Source organism: Musa acuminata, chromosome BXJ1-6 (assembly GCF_036884655.1).
Source record: "Musa acuminata AAA Group cultivar baxijiao chromosome BXJ1-6, Cavendish_Baxijiao_AAA, whole genome shotgun sequence".
Lineage (NCBI taxonomy): Eukaryota > Viridiplantae > Streptophyta > Magnoliopsida > Zingiberales > Musaceae > Musa > Musa acuminata.
Genome location: NC_088332.1, coordinates 43435769 through 43452070, shown reverse-complemented (window position 1 = coordinate 43452070; position 16302 = coordinate 43435769). Strand labels below are relative to the sequence as shown.

At 40.0% G+C, this 16302-nt stretch overlaps 2 protein-coding genes across 10 annotated transcripts; both read right to left on the bottom strand.

Moving 5' to 3' along the window:
- Positions 1 to 507: 507 nt before the first annotated feature.
- On the bottom strand, positions 508 to 4742 carry LOC135677176 (cyclic dof factor 1-like). Its single transcript, XM_065189186.1, has 2 exons — positions 4500 to 4742; positions 508 to 2020 (listed from the first exon to the last, which is right to left on the bottom strand). The coding sequence occupies exons 1-2, from the start codon at positions 4647 to 4649 to the stop codon at positions 791 to 793; spliced, it is 1380 nt and encodes a 459-aa protein (XP_065045258.1). The 5' UTR covers positions 4650 to 4742; the 3' UTR covers positions 508 to 790.
- An 8507-nt stretch (positions 4743 to 13249) lies between these two features.
- On the bottom strand, positions 13250 to 15999 carry LOC135581451 (myb-related protein 2-like). 9 transcript variants are annotated; one of them, XM_065189183.1, is made up of 8 exons: positions 15719 to 15999; positions 15400 to 15610; positions 15248 to 15324; positions 15074 to 15131; positions 14918 to 14996; positions 14775 to 14844; positions 14049 to 14205; positions 13250 to 13955 (listed from the first exon to the last, which is right to left on the bottom strand). In XM_065189183.1, exons 2-8 carry the CDS (start codon positions 15608 to 15610, stop codon positions 13447 to 13449), a joined length of 1161 nt encoding a protein of 386 aa, XP_065045255.1. In that variant the 5' UTR covers positions 15719 to 15999; the 3' UTR covers positions 13250 to 13446. The 9 variants fall into 9 exon arrangements, with proteins under 9 accessions (XP_065045255.1, XP_065045253.1, XP_065045254.1 ...); XM_065189181.1 differs by having other exon boundaries at positions 14775 to 14850; positions 15733 to 15999; XM_065189182.1 differs by having other exon boundaries at positions 13250 to 13952; positions 14775 to 14850; positions 15733 to 15999.
- Positions 16000 to 16302: the final 303 nt, after the last annotated feature.

Sequence of the window (16302 nt, the reverse complement as noted above, 5' to 3'; positions counted from 1 at the left end):
AAACCTCAGCAAACAAATCAATGTCATAAAAGAGTTGGAATCAGCTGTGTCAGTCATGCTGCAGCAAGAGGAAACCAAGCCTGCAGGTGGCACAGAATTCTTATTCGTTGCTCTTACCAAATGTATACAAACCTCATCAAACACATCAATGCCATAAAAGAGTTGGACTCAGCAGTGCCAGTCATGCTGCAGCAAAAGAAAACCAAGGTTGCAGGTGGCAGGGATTATTATTATTATGGCATGATAAATGTGTACAAACCTCAGCAAACAAATCAATGTCATGCTCAGCAACTCATGCTCAAAATATTGCAGGCATTGTCATAGAACTGATGAAAACAGATAATATGTCAATGGCAGTTGCTGCATTAAAGCTATATGCCCAAAGAGAAATGTCATTAGGTGCAAGATCATGCATGTGTGTCTAAAAGCAAGGTTTTGGAGACCTTTTAGTTGGCTCATAAATGTAAATGGCTCACAGATTTCAAAGGAAGTCATCAAGACAACCAATGACCACACAAAAACACAAGTCAAATTTATTCTTCTGTGCTAGAAGGATATATTATTGATTCAAGATTCAGCACTTCCTCAGTTCCAACGCTATGCTTTTTGTTCTGAACTATTTCTCTGGAGTAGAAATCTGAAGGTACAGACTGCACCCTCTTGTATTTACAACATGGAGTTCCTGCACAACATCAGGTGTCGTTGACAAGCCGAGCTCTTCCCTGCTTGCGTGTGAGCAGCACAGGAACTTGTCATCCTGCTTTCTCTGTCACAAACCTAAGCAGGATTTCTATGTGCTTTCTTGGAATGACTCGAATCTGGACAATGCAGCAGGATTTGCATGCAATATACGTGCGACATCCGACTTATTAGCTGTCTTCTCGGCCTTGGACTGGAAGATGATACCACCCATGTCAGGCTTGATACCTAACGCAGCCCATATCGAACTCTTTGCAGCCTCCTCTGGATCATCTATCCTAAGAGTCTTCGGAACCCACAAAGACTTCTCCATCGTCTCCGCCTCGCTCGCTAAGTTGCTATCTCTGGAATGCTTCCCCAAAGTCGGCGAGTCATTTCCTGAACAACCTCTGTTGCTCGTAGAAGATACATTCCACGTCCCATTTGGCCAGGCGGTGAAGCCCCAAAATGGAGCTGCCATGAGAGGGAAAGGGAGTGTTGCTGCCATCACCGCTCCGGCACCCCACGGAACCGATCTCCAATCGCCATTCTCTGGTCTGCAAGAATGCGCTTCCATGGCAGCCACATCGTTCCAAGTTGGTCTCCATGGATACGCCCAGGTAGCAAGTCCGTTGCAGTGAACTTGCACGCTGCTTCGTTCCATGTCAGAAGATGCACGGCAAGGCTCCTCCCTGTTGTCTCCACGTATCGTGGAGCCAGAATCGGCAGTCTCACCTTGCTCTCCTCTGATACCGAACACAGAGGCCACGGACTCGCAGAGAGGAACCTCTTGTCCAAATCTAAGGACGGTGCCATTTCCGACCAGAGGTCGTGCAGGGGACGTCGGCACACACGGGAGAGCTCGTTGATGATGAGTCGAGTTCGGAGTGTCCGGTTGAGTAGACTGTAACCCGGTTGAAGGAATCACCAAGCTCCGACACTGTAAAGCCACCGAATGCTTGCTCTTACGCCTGCCGGCACCCACAGGGACGTTCCTCATTGTTCCTCCGGCAGTCCAATACCTCTGGCAGTTCTTGCAGAAGTGTCTCGGTTGGTTAACATTGTAGTTGTTGTAATAGCAGAATTTGGTGTCCATGCTATTACAGCGCGGGCACGGTAGAATCTTATCCGGCTTCTTGAGAACCTTTTCTTGTGTCGAGCAATCAGTCTCAGTTTTGGTGTCCTCAGATTTGCCTTTTTCTGCTGCTTTTTCATCTGCAATGGAGGTTTTGTTGACTTCATCTTTATGGCTACTGGTCAAACCGGATGAACTGATTGGTGCACCTTCATCCTCTTCATCAGCTTCTGTAGCCAAAACATTGTCGACTTCTTCAGATGCATCCTGAAATATAACAGCCATCTAAGATAAATAACTATCCAGCAGAATAGGTTAAGTAGCATATTTCAGCGACTGCACCGATATCTTAAGACATTCAAAACCGAAAACTTACCCCTAACAAAGTACAGATAAGAAGTTTCAAAACCATGTCTATAATAAGACATTCAATTGATAAACAAAAATTCATATACATATGAAATGGCAATAGATAGAACGATGCGAGTTAATTAAGCATTAGTACACCAAAAGTAGAGGAAGGCTCAAGAACACCACAAGAAAGCATAATAAAGAGACTTGACGACTCTTAGTTTGCCTAATCGTATTGCCTTCAGAAGAGCCATATGGAAGGAAAGGATCCATGAGGTTAACCTCAAAAGATCGAGACTTTGTATGCACGTCTGCGATTCTTCCTATATTCTTCCTTTCTTTACTTAGATGAAATGAATCTAATCTTTTTTTTTTCCCTCTGTTCCTCCTTCATTCGTTCCTGACCGACCATTCTGGTCATTCTCCTTCATAGAAACCCCTATGTAGAGTAGAATATTGATCTTGTGTCATATAAACAAACCTAAATGCCATACATGCTAAAACATCACTCCTGAAAGTATGAGATCCACTTAAAACTGTGAAATTGCTACTTGATAGACAACCTTCGAGACGATACTAAAAATTATCACAGAAACTATATTATAACACGGATAGTGTTGTCCCTAAAATTACATAGCTAAAACCGTCCCCGAATTTTCTCTGGCACAGAAAGACAAGAATACTCTACACAACTATATAAAAAGAAACATTTTTTTAACTCTTCCTGTAAACACCATCGTCCGACTGATATATATGTTGGCACACCATATGCCAGTATGTTGGTAAGGATCATATCTGTACCGGTCCAACCATGGACCGATACGATACTGGTTCACTACCAAAATTGAGTTCCTTGATAATGAGCATGAACACATTCATCACTTTCAGTCTCATTCCATTATCAAGAGATGGATGACATGCCAAAGATATTCTAGCAATAAGCACACAGCAAAATAAGATGAACAAACTTAACCTACATCCTTTCAGAGTACTCCCAGTGGAGAAGCATAAGTATCTAATAAATTTGTAGCTGTGTGACATGCTAAATTTTCCAAAAGTTTGTGATTAATGGAACTAAAATGTTGTCATCCACTAATTTCACTTGTAGACAACTGTAAAGAAACATCCAAGTAGATCCTCCTACCAAAAAACCACAGTAAATTATCCTTGCTCTGAAATCAACAAATCTTCAAGTGACAGTGCTTTCTGTTGCAACCTCATATATCTTTTCTTACTTCTCTTCCTTACTGTTTTCTCATCAATAACTGGATGGAATATAACCTTAATTCTCATAGAAATTATTCTGCGAAATGCATAATTAGGTTTCGGGTGTAGTAGATGTAACATCATAAACAGGATTAATCCCATAGCAATCAACCTTTCTAAAGAGAAAACAGATCAGTATGCTTTTCTACTTCATACATATCCTTCACTGTGAACAAAGCTAGCTGAAAGAGACAAATCATAAGAATAACAAGTTTTTTTTTTCAATCTTGCCAAGAAAAATTAGGGAAAACAAGAAAAAAAAAGGATGAGATTTCTATTGGCAACTGCTTTTTTGCTATTTGCAATCTTATTTTAAGATCTTTTAATATTCCTAAGATATCCCTCTTCAAATAGACGTAAATATCCTCATCATCTTCCCTCTTTTCTCTCCTAATCATGAGTCTATCATCACCATCCATCTCCTCCTCCCCCTCGAGGGGTTGTAGGAATAAGGGGTTGTGGGAATAAGGATATGATTGATAATTGAGAGATTGTAAATAATAAAATTATATTTTATTATTTTTGTAGGGGTTGCCAATATCAAGTTTCGGAAACAAAGTTCCCAATAAACAAAAAAAAAAGAAGAGTTTAGCACTTGACATAAAAACAAAAATCAGACACCAACTAACATAAGCACTCAATGAACAGAAGATGTCAAGATGAACATAGTAGAAAGCTGAACCAAGCAATTTTGGTCTGGGCTCTTAGAAACATAATATGAAGATAGCCCAAAAAAGGAGCACTAAAGAGGGAAATCACCATCCATCCATGAAAATTCCCCAGAGTAATTGAGAAAAAACTTCTGGAGAACTTATTAGAACGAGATGCAAGATCGTAAATCTTATCATGTTTAAGATCGAAATAGCAAGAATCGACTACGAACCAGAAATTCCTTCTAGCAATCACCCCATCAGGTATAAGGCCACATAAAATCCAAGAGGAAGGAGAGATTATAACCAGGAACTAGCCGATGTCAATAAAGAAATCAGAGGCAAGGCGAAAAGCGCGAGGAAAAAGAGGAAAAGAACCCATCTTTCCTGAAACCACAACCAGATCTTTAGATGCAACCCTGAAGAAACAAGGAAGGCCAATCGAGAAAAAGAAAGAGGTGGGTGGCTTCTCTTCTCACTTTCTGCCCCTCTGCCGCAGACACGACGGGCTCCGTGTCCGCCGCCTCAACCTCGGAGTCCTCAGCATCCGCAATCCTGGTCGGAGAGGAAGCCACCACGGGGATGGTGGTGCCGAAGAGCTTGATCGCGGGGTCCTTGGCCTCGGACATGTTCTCTGCGCCGTCCAATCGCTGCTCCCGAGGATTCCAACGGAGAATCGAATCGCATGTCCTCCTCCTCAGCGCTCAATGCGAGACGAAGGAAGGTAAAATTCCTTCTTTTATCGAGGGGACGACCGGGAGTTGCCGGTAATCGATGGGCGTTAAGAGTGCCATGTGAGCGTCCTAGTCAGCAAGGGAAGACGTTCTGAGCCACGAATTTCCCGTGGCTGGGAATCCCGGTAGGTGACGTCATCCGAGCCTTGGAAAAAGGTCCCCAACGTGGGGCACGACAACTGCCACGACAATGATGCTCTTTCTTGTTTACCGGACGAAAGATCCTCTGTTTCGGCCGAGCGGACCACCACAAATAAGGAGTTGTCCGTCATCTTGGGCCCCGCAGCTGAAGACCAACCATATAGTATTTGCACGCATCATGGTGCCTTTACCAAGACATAGGATCTCAAACTCGTGGATGTGTGCACCCTTGCATGAGATCCCACTCCTCTCGCGGATTCATGACCGGATCTCAAACTCGTGGACGTGTGCACCCTTGCATGAGATCCCACTCCTCTCGCGGATTCATGACCGGATCTCAAACTCGTGGACGTGTGCACCCTTGCATGAGATCCCACTCCTCTCGCGGATTCATGACCGGATCTCAAACTCGTGGACGTGTGCACCCTTGCATGAGATCCCACTCATCTCGCGGATTCATGACCGGCAACAGCAGGTGGTGCTCACTGCCACGTCACCGCTCCCTCACCCTCTTCGTACAAGCCAGCCGCCATCCTTTTCCAAATGTTCCCCGTTCCCTCACCGCCGCGTGTCAGTGAGCGGCGAAGAGACGAGCAGTGCAGGCCGGAGAGGAAAGGGATAAGGCGAAGGGTTTCTCGACATCTTTTCCATTAGAAACACGGAATGATTCATCGCCATCCACCATGTGGATCTCAGATCGAATGCATCGTGAAAGCCAACTGTCGATCCATCTCAACCACAAACCAGAAAGATCTGAAAACCATCAGCGGCAAACCCCCCGCAAGTTGGGCTTTCAGCTTTTCCTCCGTGAAAGGAGACAACTTTGGTAAGGTCCTTCTTCTGTCTTTTCTTGTAGTTCTGTGATGAACGCATTCCTGATGTTATTGTGCATTCAATCGAGCTGCTTGTGGCTTTTCTTGCTCACACATTTTTGCCTGAAAGCCAACAAAGTCATATTTCTTCTCCAGTCTTTTCTTGAATAGGACATCGCAAAGATTCAGACTTATCCAGAATGGATTTTAATGTGCTATGTGACTTCCAATTGATTGTCAATTCCTCTCAGTATGCTGAAGGAAAATGACAGTGTTCTGTACATTGTGGAAATTGGATGGGTTTGTATCCATGCCTTGATCTATGTATATTATTGGTCACCAAAAAAAAAAGGCTCTTTTTCATTGTTGGGTCATCTGACTTCTAATGTAGATTCCTTTCTCTATTTAATCAGTACATAACTCATTCTTTTCAGCTTGAGTGCTCACTTTCTTGTGGAACAAGTCAAGGAAAAGAAGAATCCACATCACTACGTCCATGGCATGGATTTCACCCATGACAAGACTAATTACAGATTATCCCCCTGTAATTAGTTATCCTTATCATCTCAATTCTTATATTTTTAAAAATTATATTGGGATCCCTATACTTATGAAAGTGAAACATTTAACCCGAATTCTCCTCACGTCGTCGACTCTGTTGACAAAAATATCACAAGATTTACCCCTGAGTATATGCTGACTTTATCTCACTTCGATTTACCATTGAACATATGCGGTATTTCCATCAGCAGAGTCGATGGCATGAGGAGAAACAAGATTAAATATTTCACTTTCGTAAGTATAGGAATCCCAATTGAACTTTTGAAATTGTAAAAACTGGGATACTAAAGGTAGCTAATTATAAGGGATAATATGTAATTAGCCTCCCATGACATGACAAGAAAATATCTTGCTTCATGGACACTTCTCCATCACTCTTTTCTTCTTTTATTCTTCTTCTCTTGTTCTCAACAATGGGAGACCAATTCTCCACCGAAGGTGAAAAATCTTAAAGTTAAATGGTCTTAAATGGTCCCCTGTAGAGTGTTACTGGATTTTTCTCTAAAGGCTCCATAAATGTCTCTTTATCAAGTCCTACATACCACATGATCTCATCTTTTTGAGAGCACCATCTCGACCTGCCTGCTATGATCAAAGAAGAGCACACATATGATCCCATAGATGACATAAAGTGACATGTTAGATGCTGGAATTGGTGGATGGCAAAGAATCAGGCACCAAAGACAATAGTCTTCCTCAGGATAAGATAAAATTGTTTGAACCATTCCTGCCTGCATGACTCTTGGTACAAGTTTGCTAACGTTACTTTCTGTCATGTTCGTTTGCAGGAAGCCAACAAAGGGATTCACTGGTTTGTGTTAGAAAATTTATTGTATATTGATGAATCAAAAGGATGATGGCTGCAAAAGAGAAAAAAGAAACTGAAAGTGAATGGTGAGATGAGGAGTAAAGCTTTGGTTCGATATGATGTAGCATTATTCTCATCTCTGAGCTCTGATGGGGCCTATGAATTGCCTTCATGGATATGTAAAAAGCTAAGACCCTAAATCATTTGGCATGTGGGGAGCCATATATTTTAGCTGATTTCTAGCTTTGTTTGGCTGCAGAATTTAGTTGAGCGGGCAAATGGGAGAGATTTCCATGTCCATTTGGCTTTGGTGTTCCTTGGTTTTAACAAGACACGCAAGCATTGTACTTGGATGGAACAAAGACGGAAGTAAAGAGATCTTATGCTATATTGCAAAAGAAAACAAGCGTATATAATATCCAGAATCACTGAAAGAGATCAAATGACTTGAAGGTATGTCAATCTTGCAATGGCTTCATCACAGCCCTAAGCACAATGCTTTGTCGGTCCTTCAGATTGTTAATGAAGGATAGCAATCTTAGATTTTCTCTTTATGTTACTACAGGAAATCTCCTAACACACTACCATTTAAGTGATCTTCTTCTGAGGCTGCTTCTTTGGGAAGAAATAGGTAGTGATTGAAAGAAAGTGTGCAATCACAATGAAGCCTCCTCAAGTTATTCTACTTGAACCTTGTCTCATGTTTGTCTTTCATCAGGATTATTTGACTTTCTAAGCTTCATGGTAAATGTTATTTCTAATAAACTTAAAATTATGGTAAATGCTGAGAATTTCCCACCAACCACATATTAGGTTTAAGCTATGACTGATCTTTGGACATCTTCATGGGCTTGTGATATGTTTTGGCTTTAACTTTCTAGAGAAGCCAAGTTGCAATGGAGTTTGTGTACTCATATATGACCAAGCTTGATGTAAAACAAAGTACCAAAGTAGAGAGAAAAAGAGGAGAAGAAAAAAAAGAGAAGTGTGAGATAAGAGAGGAGAGTAAGAGACTAGAAAAGATACAATTTTTTTCATTCAAATCTGAAATGGTTGAATAAGCTCTACTATTTATAAGGGTTTAGAAGCCTTGATACAATTAATGAAGACAATGATTCCCAAAAATAATCTCCTAGGGAATTAGTATATTTTTAGAAATCCAAATATAACTTCTAGAATACTTAAACGGTAAATGAGTGCACTTAATACACAAGTGCACTTAGTACAAAAAGAGTCTACAGAAAGATCAAAAGACTTTTTTTAATTTTCAACATAATTTTTAGAATTTCTAGGTCAAATAATTGATGACTTTTTTTGTTGATTTCCTTATCTAGAATAAAATTTTCTTAAATCCTTTGTAAAACTAAATTGTTTTCCATCAAATATACTTTGGAAAGTTCAAAATGAGAAAAGCTGGATCTCCTGAGATATGCATCCAGTTCCTGTCACATTTGTGTATTGTTTGCTTGCATGAGTTGCAAATAGATATAATCTGCACTTGTTGTGTTTACAAAAGCACATGTGCTACTGTCTTTTCCTGTTCCGAAAGATTCAATCATGCAGTCTAATTAATTCTTGCTATGCCTCCAACTTCTTGTTTACTACTTGATTTTTCTATCAGTCATCTAAAGTTTCATCTTTAGTGGAACCAATTGTCACCATGTATGCCATGCAGAGCAGCATGATCCTCCACTTTAGCTTGGTTTTGCCTCTAAGCTACCATCCATCTCTCTGTTTATGTATTTACAGATTGTTTGTACTTTGCTAGTGGTAGGACCTATCATACAATTTCAACACCACATTGGTTTCATCATATATTTAATTTCTTTGATCACTGTTCTGCGTTGGCTATAAACTATCTTTAAATATTCTTGCTAAATGTGGCTGCATATTTGCTCGCTCAACTCCACTGAGACTAGAATGAAGCGTTTCATGTGCTCCACATTTGAGAGGTGAAATCCATAGATATAACAGTTTGATATTGTAAATGGAACTCCAACGCAGTGAAAGTTCTGAAGCTGAAACCTTTATAGCACTCACAAGAGGACATGGAGAATTTCTACAAGCTTGGAGGATGAGTAAGATTCCACTGGAAGATATCATGGCCAGAACGTTATGGAACACATGACCAGAAGGCTCTCCCTTGCAAGAAATCTCTCATGCTGCGCAAGCTAAGTAATCTTCCCTTGATTAAATGTCACATTCAAACACCTTGTGTTTGTGATCAGTCTCAGATGAAAAGGATAAAGGCAGGAAGGAAAGGTTTATAACTGATATGTCCTACCTGCAAGTCTCAGAACTCCACCAGGAGGAAAAGGAAATCACTTTATGAATTGTATTATTTGATGCCTCTGATTCTGCTCATTTAAGCTGCAAACGTCAATCAGAAATTTGACGTCTGAACTGACAACCTCTTCATTGGCATGCATGGGAAAGGTCTCATAGCATTTCTGCAGAATCTACCCATTGATCCTATTTTTAATGGTTTCTTGAAACCAGTTGCAGAAATCTGGTGCCACTCAAGTAGTCAGTCATCGATTACCAGCTTATTATACTGAATCAGCACAGATTGAAGCTTTCTATAACCAATGCACTGAGATATGTCAACAATTTTTTGAAGGACTTGATGACCCACCAGAGTAGGGACTAATGACCTGCTTCGATTTCCAAGGGCCACATGTAATGGAGGTTCAGGTCTTCAGATTTCCTTGCACAGATTGCGGTTTCCACAACAGCTACCTTTCCTTGTTGGTTGCTGTCACAGCAGTAGTGGTCTTCCTTGCTTTTGTACTGGACTGGAGCACCGAGCACGCCATTGCTTGTGGCGGGCCCAACCCCCCATTGTGCTGCCATTCCCTGCTTTTGATCTGCACTATATGTGTATCAAGAGGTTTGCCAAACATTTATTGCAACTGTGTTCATAAACAATGATGTGCAGCAAAAGATCTTTGGTCTTCTTGTGTCTTGTGGTGTATATGGCTGGCTCTGCATCCTGGCTACAGTACACATGTTCTCATTTAACAAGGAAGAAGAAAGACACTGCAAAAAGTAGGGAGATGACAGCACACACTCCAAATTCTGAGAAGAAGGGAGAAGGTTGACAATAGGATGCTACCTTTGCTTTCTTGCACTATATAAGTTCATGACCACCAACAATTTGGCCGTGCCAGAGTTGGGGTAAGAGGAAGTTTCCTGCACTCATGGTTCAGACGAAGGCTTTGAATCATCTCCTAACACTGCTGCTGTTCCTTTCATTCATTCTCTCTCTGGATGCAGCTCCTCTTTCAAGTAATGTTCTTAAAGGTTTCTTGTACTGCTTTCTTCTCCTAGTGAGAGGAAGCAATAGAGTTGTTTTGCATGTTCCTCCCTGAACTCAAGTTTTAGTCACTTCTCTGCTTTGTCTTGCAGGACGCCTTGCATTAAGGAATCAAGATGAAACAGCAATCAAGGCAGCAGAACAGGTTCTCTCTCTCTCTCTCTCTCTTTCTCTCTCTTTCTCTCTCCATCTTGCTCTTGAAAATGAAGAGTATTATCATCTCTTCTGTGCACGAGACAGACAAACATTTGCCCAAAACAGTCGAAGCAAACAATTGTTTCTTGTCAATTTCCTTCTCCCTTCACTGTGCTTTTTAGCCATTGGCAAAAACTTTTAGCTTCCTTAACTACAAAGCTTACTAATCAAAGTGCCAAGTGATTGACCATTGAGTACCATCAATTGCTCATGAGCTTGCTGGTGCAGGTGATCAACAAACCAATGCTTTTTGAGGAAGGGGTTCCTGTGAATGGTAGAAAGGACATCGAACTCGATGACTACCCAGGCTCTGGAGCCAACAGCCGCCATGATCCCAAGAACCCTGTAAAACCTTAAATCCATCTTTAGGTGGAAGAAGGATTAGCTAGTGATCATCGCAAAGTGGCTTTGGATTTGTATTGCATACCTTATCATGTAATACTATTGGTACCAAACCTGATGGGTTGATGTATTATGTAACATTGGCGCTTAAGCGATCATATCAACCTGCTCTCAATTGTCTCTTTTCATAATTGCTTCACCACTGATCACTTGGAAAGCCTGATCCTTATCCACTGTTGGTAGATTGGGTTATGTGAATCCCAAGGTATCTCAATTTCTTCCAACTAGGTAGTGGTTTCTGAAGACAATTGTTCTGAGAAAAGCAGAGGAGACCATTGAGAAGATAAAGAACAAAGCTTTCAGTGAAGCAGCAAGTTTCTCCGCCTTTGCTTGCTTTGTGAATTGGCACAAGTGCACCTTTCTGCCGTTGACTGCAACTGTTGCTTGGGAGTTGAGTTACTTCTACCAAGGATTTGCCTCTATGACTTTGTTGATGTTGACACTCATGGGCTTCATTGGTTGACTTTGTTAGGTTTTAAATTTGGTGATCCAAAATTTTGAAAGCTCGATCTATTAGGAAAGATTCAGTATATACTTTTAACATCCCTCTCATGAGCCACTGGTGGACTCCATTAATTGACTCTCTCAAAAATTGAGGGACCACAAATTGAGTGACCACAAACTTTTGTTAAATTTTTAAAATAAAATATTTTTTTATTTAAAATCTTTATCAGTCAAACTATCTAATAATTTCATTCTCCTCAAATTCTGTATTTTACCAATAAAATTTTGGTGCTTGAGATTTATTATTTTTATACTAATAATAACAAAAATAACAAAGAAAAAAAAAGCCTTTTTCAGTATGAAAAAGAAACAACAGTTATTGAGGTTTAAGGTTTAGTCTTTAGGGCAAATATATATATCCTTTCTTATTTCGCTTCAATTCTTTGCTCTCTAATTCGCCTAATTCTTTAATTTTCTTGGTTTCTCGAGATTTTTATGGTGCATATCTTTCTTGATTGGAGATTCGATTCGGTTTCCTAATCAAAAGAAAACAACCGTTTCGTGGATTGTGCGCCACGTTTCCTCCCCAAGTGCAGTTTTTTGTTCTCGATGTTCGTAGGATTGTGATTGGTTTTTACGCAACCGTTCGATTCTTCGCGGTGAGAAATGAAGCTTCTTCTTGACTCTTTCTTTTGGGTGCGGTAGATTTTGGCGTGAAATGGGAGACGGTCAACGGAGGAGGGTTTGAGAAAGAAGCTGAGGAACATCGACGTACGTTTCTGCTCCGACATGCAGTCAAAAGATCATCTTTCGATGGAGAGATCCACATTCGTAAATTCTTACACCAAAAGTTTTCGTGCTGCCCAAGGTGACCTAATTCTCCCGGAATGCTTTGAGATTGTGACGTCAAGAAAATAGCTTGCTATTATTGTGCCATTAAATGATGTATTTTCTTCTCGAGTAGAGTAAACAAAAATCACGCTTCGGCTGTAGGGATCAAAGGACACTAAATTTTAAGGACTTTTAAAGAAAGCTAATCGTCCCATTTCTCCCAAGACAATTTCTTCAGATTTAATGCCTACTGCTGGAGCCTAACAATTGCTAGAATTGAATTGATTTTTCTATCTATGTTGCAAATTATAGAAGTTGGTTCCTACATTTCTAACCTTTTTCCAGGGGTGCAAAATTTAGAATGTATACTATCTCGTCCAATATCTTCTTGTGAATCTTTAGTTGTGCTAAATTCGTAGGCAGCAATTTTTGTGTTTCTTTTTCTCATGTTTTCTCCTGGAAGCAAACTCTTACCAAGTTGACATGTAGATTTTCATTTGATCCTGCTCTGTTTCAATTGTTTGTTTAAGCTGAGATTTCTTATATCTATCTGAACAGATTATATTAATGCAATTATTATTATACATTGTTTGGAAACTGACAGCATGCTGGTGAAGAATCCTTTATGAGGCCTTACATACAGATGCTGCACCCCCCAATGCAGTTTCAAATTGTATGCAGGTGATCTGCTACAATTTTTTGCATATTAATTAAGTTTAACAGGGGACTATAATTTTCTATGTATCCAATATGATTCTTATAAGAATTTATTATGGTGGAAGGCACTTGGAAGTGTCTTGAGAAGTTTCCAATCAAAGTTGCAAGGCTCATTGCTATTATTGTGGGATTGTGGTGAATGCTCTTTTCAGAGTCCTCTCTGCATTATATTAAAAGAAAATATCTCATCTTTGCTCTTCTCAAGCAGAACCAATTTTATAACATGAGTCACCAGTGGATTGCAATTTCTAACCTACCAGTCAAACACTATGCTGATAATGCTGCTTATTACATCGCCATGGTGCCAATTACGAACATTTGACATGTTCTCTTTTTAGAATTCATTCATTACAAGCATCCTCAGTTCGTTCTCTAAAATCTATCTTCTGAATTGACTGATTCTGTTGATTTTCACAAATCAACTCCTTTGGATCTTTCTCTTTCATGGGCATTGTGTTTAAGATATCAGTTCCAACTGAAGCCATTCAGGTCAAATTTTTTACAACTTGAAGCACCTTCACTGTCTTCATGGATTTTCAGTTCTAGGTCTGTTGTAAGACATGGCAGTTCAAACCCGTCTGATTGCTTTCGACTCTCCTGTTTGACTGCTGCTCTCTTGCTGCTTGTGTGTTCAAGAAACATGTCTTCATCATCTCTGTCCTTCTTTCGTGCCTCAGGAACAGTTGCACTGTCCCTAATTTCTCTTTGAGGCTTAACACTGGCTTGTATAATGTTTAGGTCCCTCTGGATTGGGAAAGATGCCCTTTGTGAATCTCTTAAAATTGATGAAGTAAAAGTCGTCTGCTTACTCAAATCACCATGCCATGCATTTTGTGTCTGTTCAAGCCTGGTGTGCTCTCCGAATTGTTTCACGTATAAAGGAAAATCTTGATGAGAGACTCTTAATCCCATAATGGCAGCATGTGTATCTTGCTCCTTTTGTGATCCCTCAGACGATGTCAAGCAACTATCTACTGAACAATCAGCAAGTTGAGCTGGGTTTAGTTGAAACATATGCAGGCGAGGATTTTCTTCCAGACCTGGAAATGGGTCGCTGAAGCATTCACCTGAGACTTTAGAGACCAGTTCGGAGAGTTGGAATTTGGCAACTTCTAGCCCTGCGGAGCCCAAGTTCTGCTTCCCAAGAGTCTCTTGGGCCTTCTCTAGCACTGACTGCAAATACTTTCCCTGTGCCTCTATTTGGAGTTGTAAGTGTCTTTGCACCTTTACAGTATATTTCATAACATTATATCAGCATAATCTAACAAAATTTGAGGAATTTAAACTGAAAACAAAGATTTAAAGTGCTTTGTAATTCATTGCTTTGCTCTTGTTCTTGTTTCTACTATATCAAGAGGATCATGGTAGTGCTGAATTTTCTATTTTTTACAGTATTTGCTGCTGTACGTTTCGAGTGCAACTGAAAGAAGTTTGGAACTCAAATACTACAATTTTTTGAGTTATCTCTGTTCTAAGCAATTCAATTTATGTTCATACATTTTATATTGATGCACCGTTGAAATCATCTGTATGGGTGCATTCAAGTTTTTCACAAAAAACTGTAATTGGACTTGACGTTCATGCTTTATCGATAAAGGATATCTGATTGTGAAATTTGAAGGCTCATGATAGTTGATCTATATGGATGTTGAAACATTTCAGATGATTGGTATTTTCTTTCTTAGAATTTCTTCTTTCTGAATAAAAACTTTTAAGATACTACAATTTTAAATCAAAAAGGCAAAAGATAAAGCTAAAAAAGATTGTATGATATCATTGACTTCACCACATACCTCAAGTTGTTCATGTAATTGTCTTTGTACTTCAATTTGCATTTGGAGTGCTTCATTAATCTGCATGGTTCTGAAACTAATGTACCATTAGTCAGAGGTCAGTACAGATTTAAATAACTAAAGTGCATTTGCTGTTTTCTTACTTATTTGTCGGGGCTGCGATGTTCATTGATGATCCATTGCCCTCTGATGTTTTCTCTGCTGCTAGTGTACATCCAATAACTGCAGGTAAAACACACTGTTTTTACCACATTATCTAGTTTGAGATTTTAAATATAGACTCTACGAGCTGGCCTTACCATTCTTGGTACTTCCGGTATTTGTTTGAGCCAGGAGGTTTTTACCAAGCCTGTATTTCTAACAGCCCGATAATAGCAAATTAGTTCTAAATGCAGTGGCAACAGCCAGAGAGAGAGAGAGAGAGAGAGTGGGAAAGGGGGTGGGGGGAAGGGAATTGAGAAGTGAATTAGGACCTGAAGATGACTTTTTAGGTGGTACAAAGTTAATCCTGGAATGCCCATGAGTCTCATGATTGTTTTTGGAGTAGCCTCTGCAAGATTATGACCTTACATTACACATGCACATTCTGCACATAACAGACATATATGTAACTATGTATACTCACTGTCTGCTCCACCAAGTTGATTCACCGCCTCCACAAATCTCTCATGGAGCTCAGGGTTCCATTTAAGTCTAGGCTTGGCATCAGTTGAAAGAACCAGTCCTGGCTCTCCTGCAGTATTTCCTCTTTGCAGAAACAATTGCCTTTCTGAAGGAAATGTCGTCCTAGGAGAAAGGAGATTATTGTGGCCTTGATGAGGTTGATGCTGAAACATCTGATTCAAAAACAATAAATTATAAACAAATTAAATTAGAAGAGAACATCACAAACCAGACAGAAAAAAAATCTTCTTATCAAGTTTTCTTTTTTTTTTCTCTCTAACCTTTTTGCCCTCACCTTGCTTTCACGTCTAACAAACTGGTTTGCTTCTATACTATCAATGCAATATTTCCTGAAAGCTGAGACATGCACGGTATGTATGCTGCTCTTGCTAAGGTACTTGAGTTGCTTCAACTCCTCAAGCGATGAGGAATGACTCCAAGCCGCTCCTTATGAGGCAAGTGGAAAGGGAATTTGGAGTTGTTTGAACCAAAGACTCAGCCATAGATCTAAACTTCACAGCTTCAAAAATGATTGTCTATGCTGCTTTAAGTAGCTGAGGACTTTGTCTTGGAACTTTTGTTGTCGATTCTCACAGGCTAGAGCTTCCATTTGTATTATGCATTAGCAACTTTTGTGGGACAGCGTTAGCTTGTCACACGTCCAAAGGAATAATTCCACAAATATGTATCTTTTAATACAAAAGTCACTGTAAGAAAAAGCAGGAACCTTATACTCAAGTAGAATTTTCTTACCCAAAGTTAACACTTCTAATATCTTGATAACTAGCAATTCTTTTTTTTTGTTCCTAATTTAGTTGTAGTAGCTTAATCAGGCAGTCCCTTACACATGGAAGCCTCATCTGAA

Bases quoted from the DNA above. Each gene is read 5' to 3' on its own strand.
- LOC135581451 (XM_065189178.1), bottom strand. From the start codon at position 15,610: ATGTTTCAGCATCAACCTCATCAAGGCCACAATAATCTCCTTTCTCCT. The intron at 15,325-15,399 runs GTGAGTATACAT...ATAATCTTGCAG, and splicing joins TCAACTTGGTGGAGCAGACA to AGGCTACTCCAAAAACAATC. The intron at 15,132-15,247 runs GTCCTAATTCAC...TCGGGCTGTTAG, and splicing joins ACCTAAAAAGTCATCTTCAG to AAATACAGGCTTGGTAAAAA.
- LOC135677176 (XM_065189186.1), bottom strand. From the start codon at position 4,649: ATGTCCGAGGCCAAGGACCCCGCGATCAAGCTCTTCGGCACCACCATC. The intron at 2,021-4,499 runs GTGAGAAGAGAA...GTTATATTTCAG, and splicing joins CTGCGGCAGAGGGGCAGAAA to GATGCATCTGAAGAAGTCGA.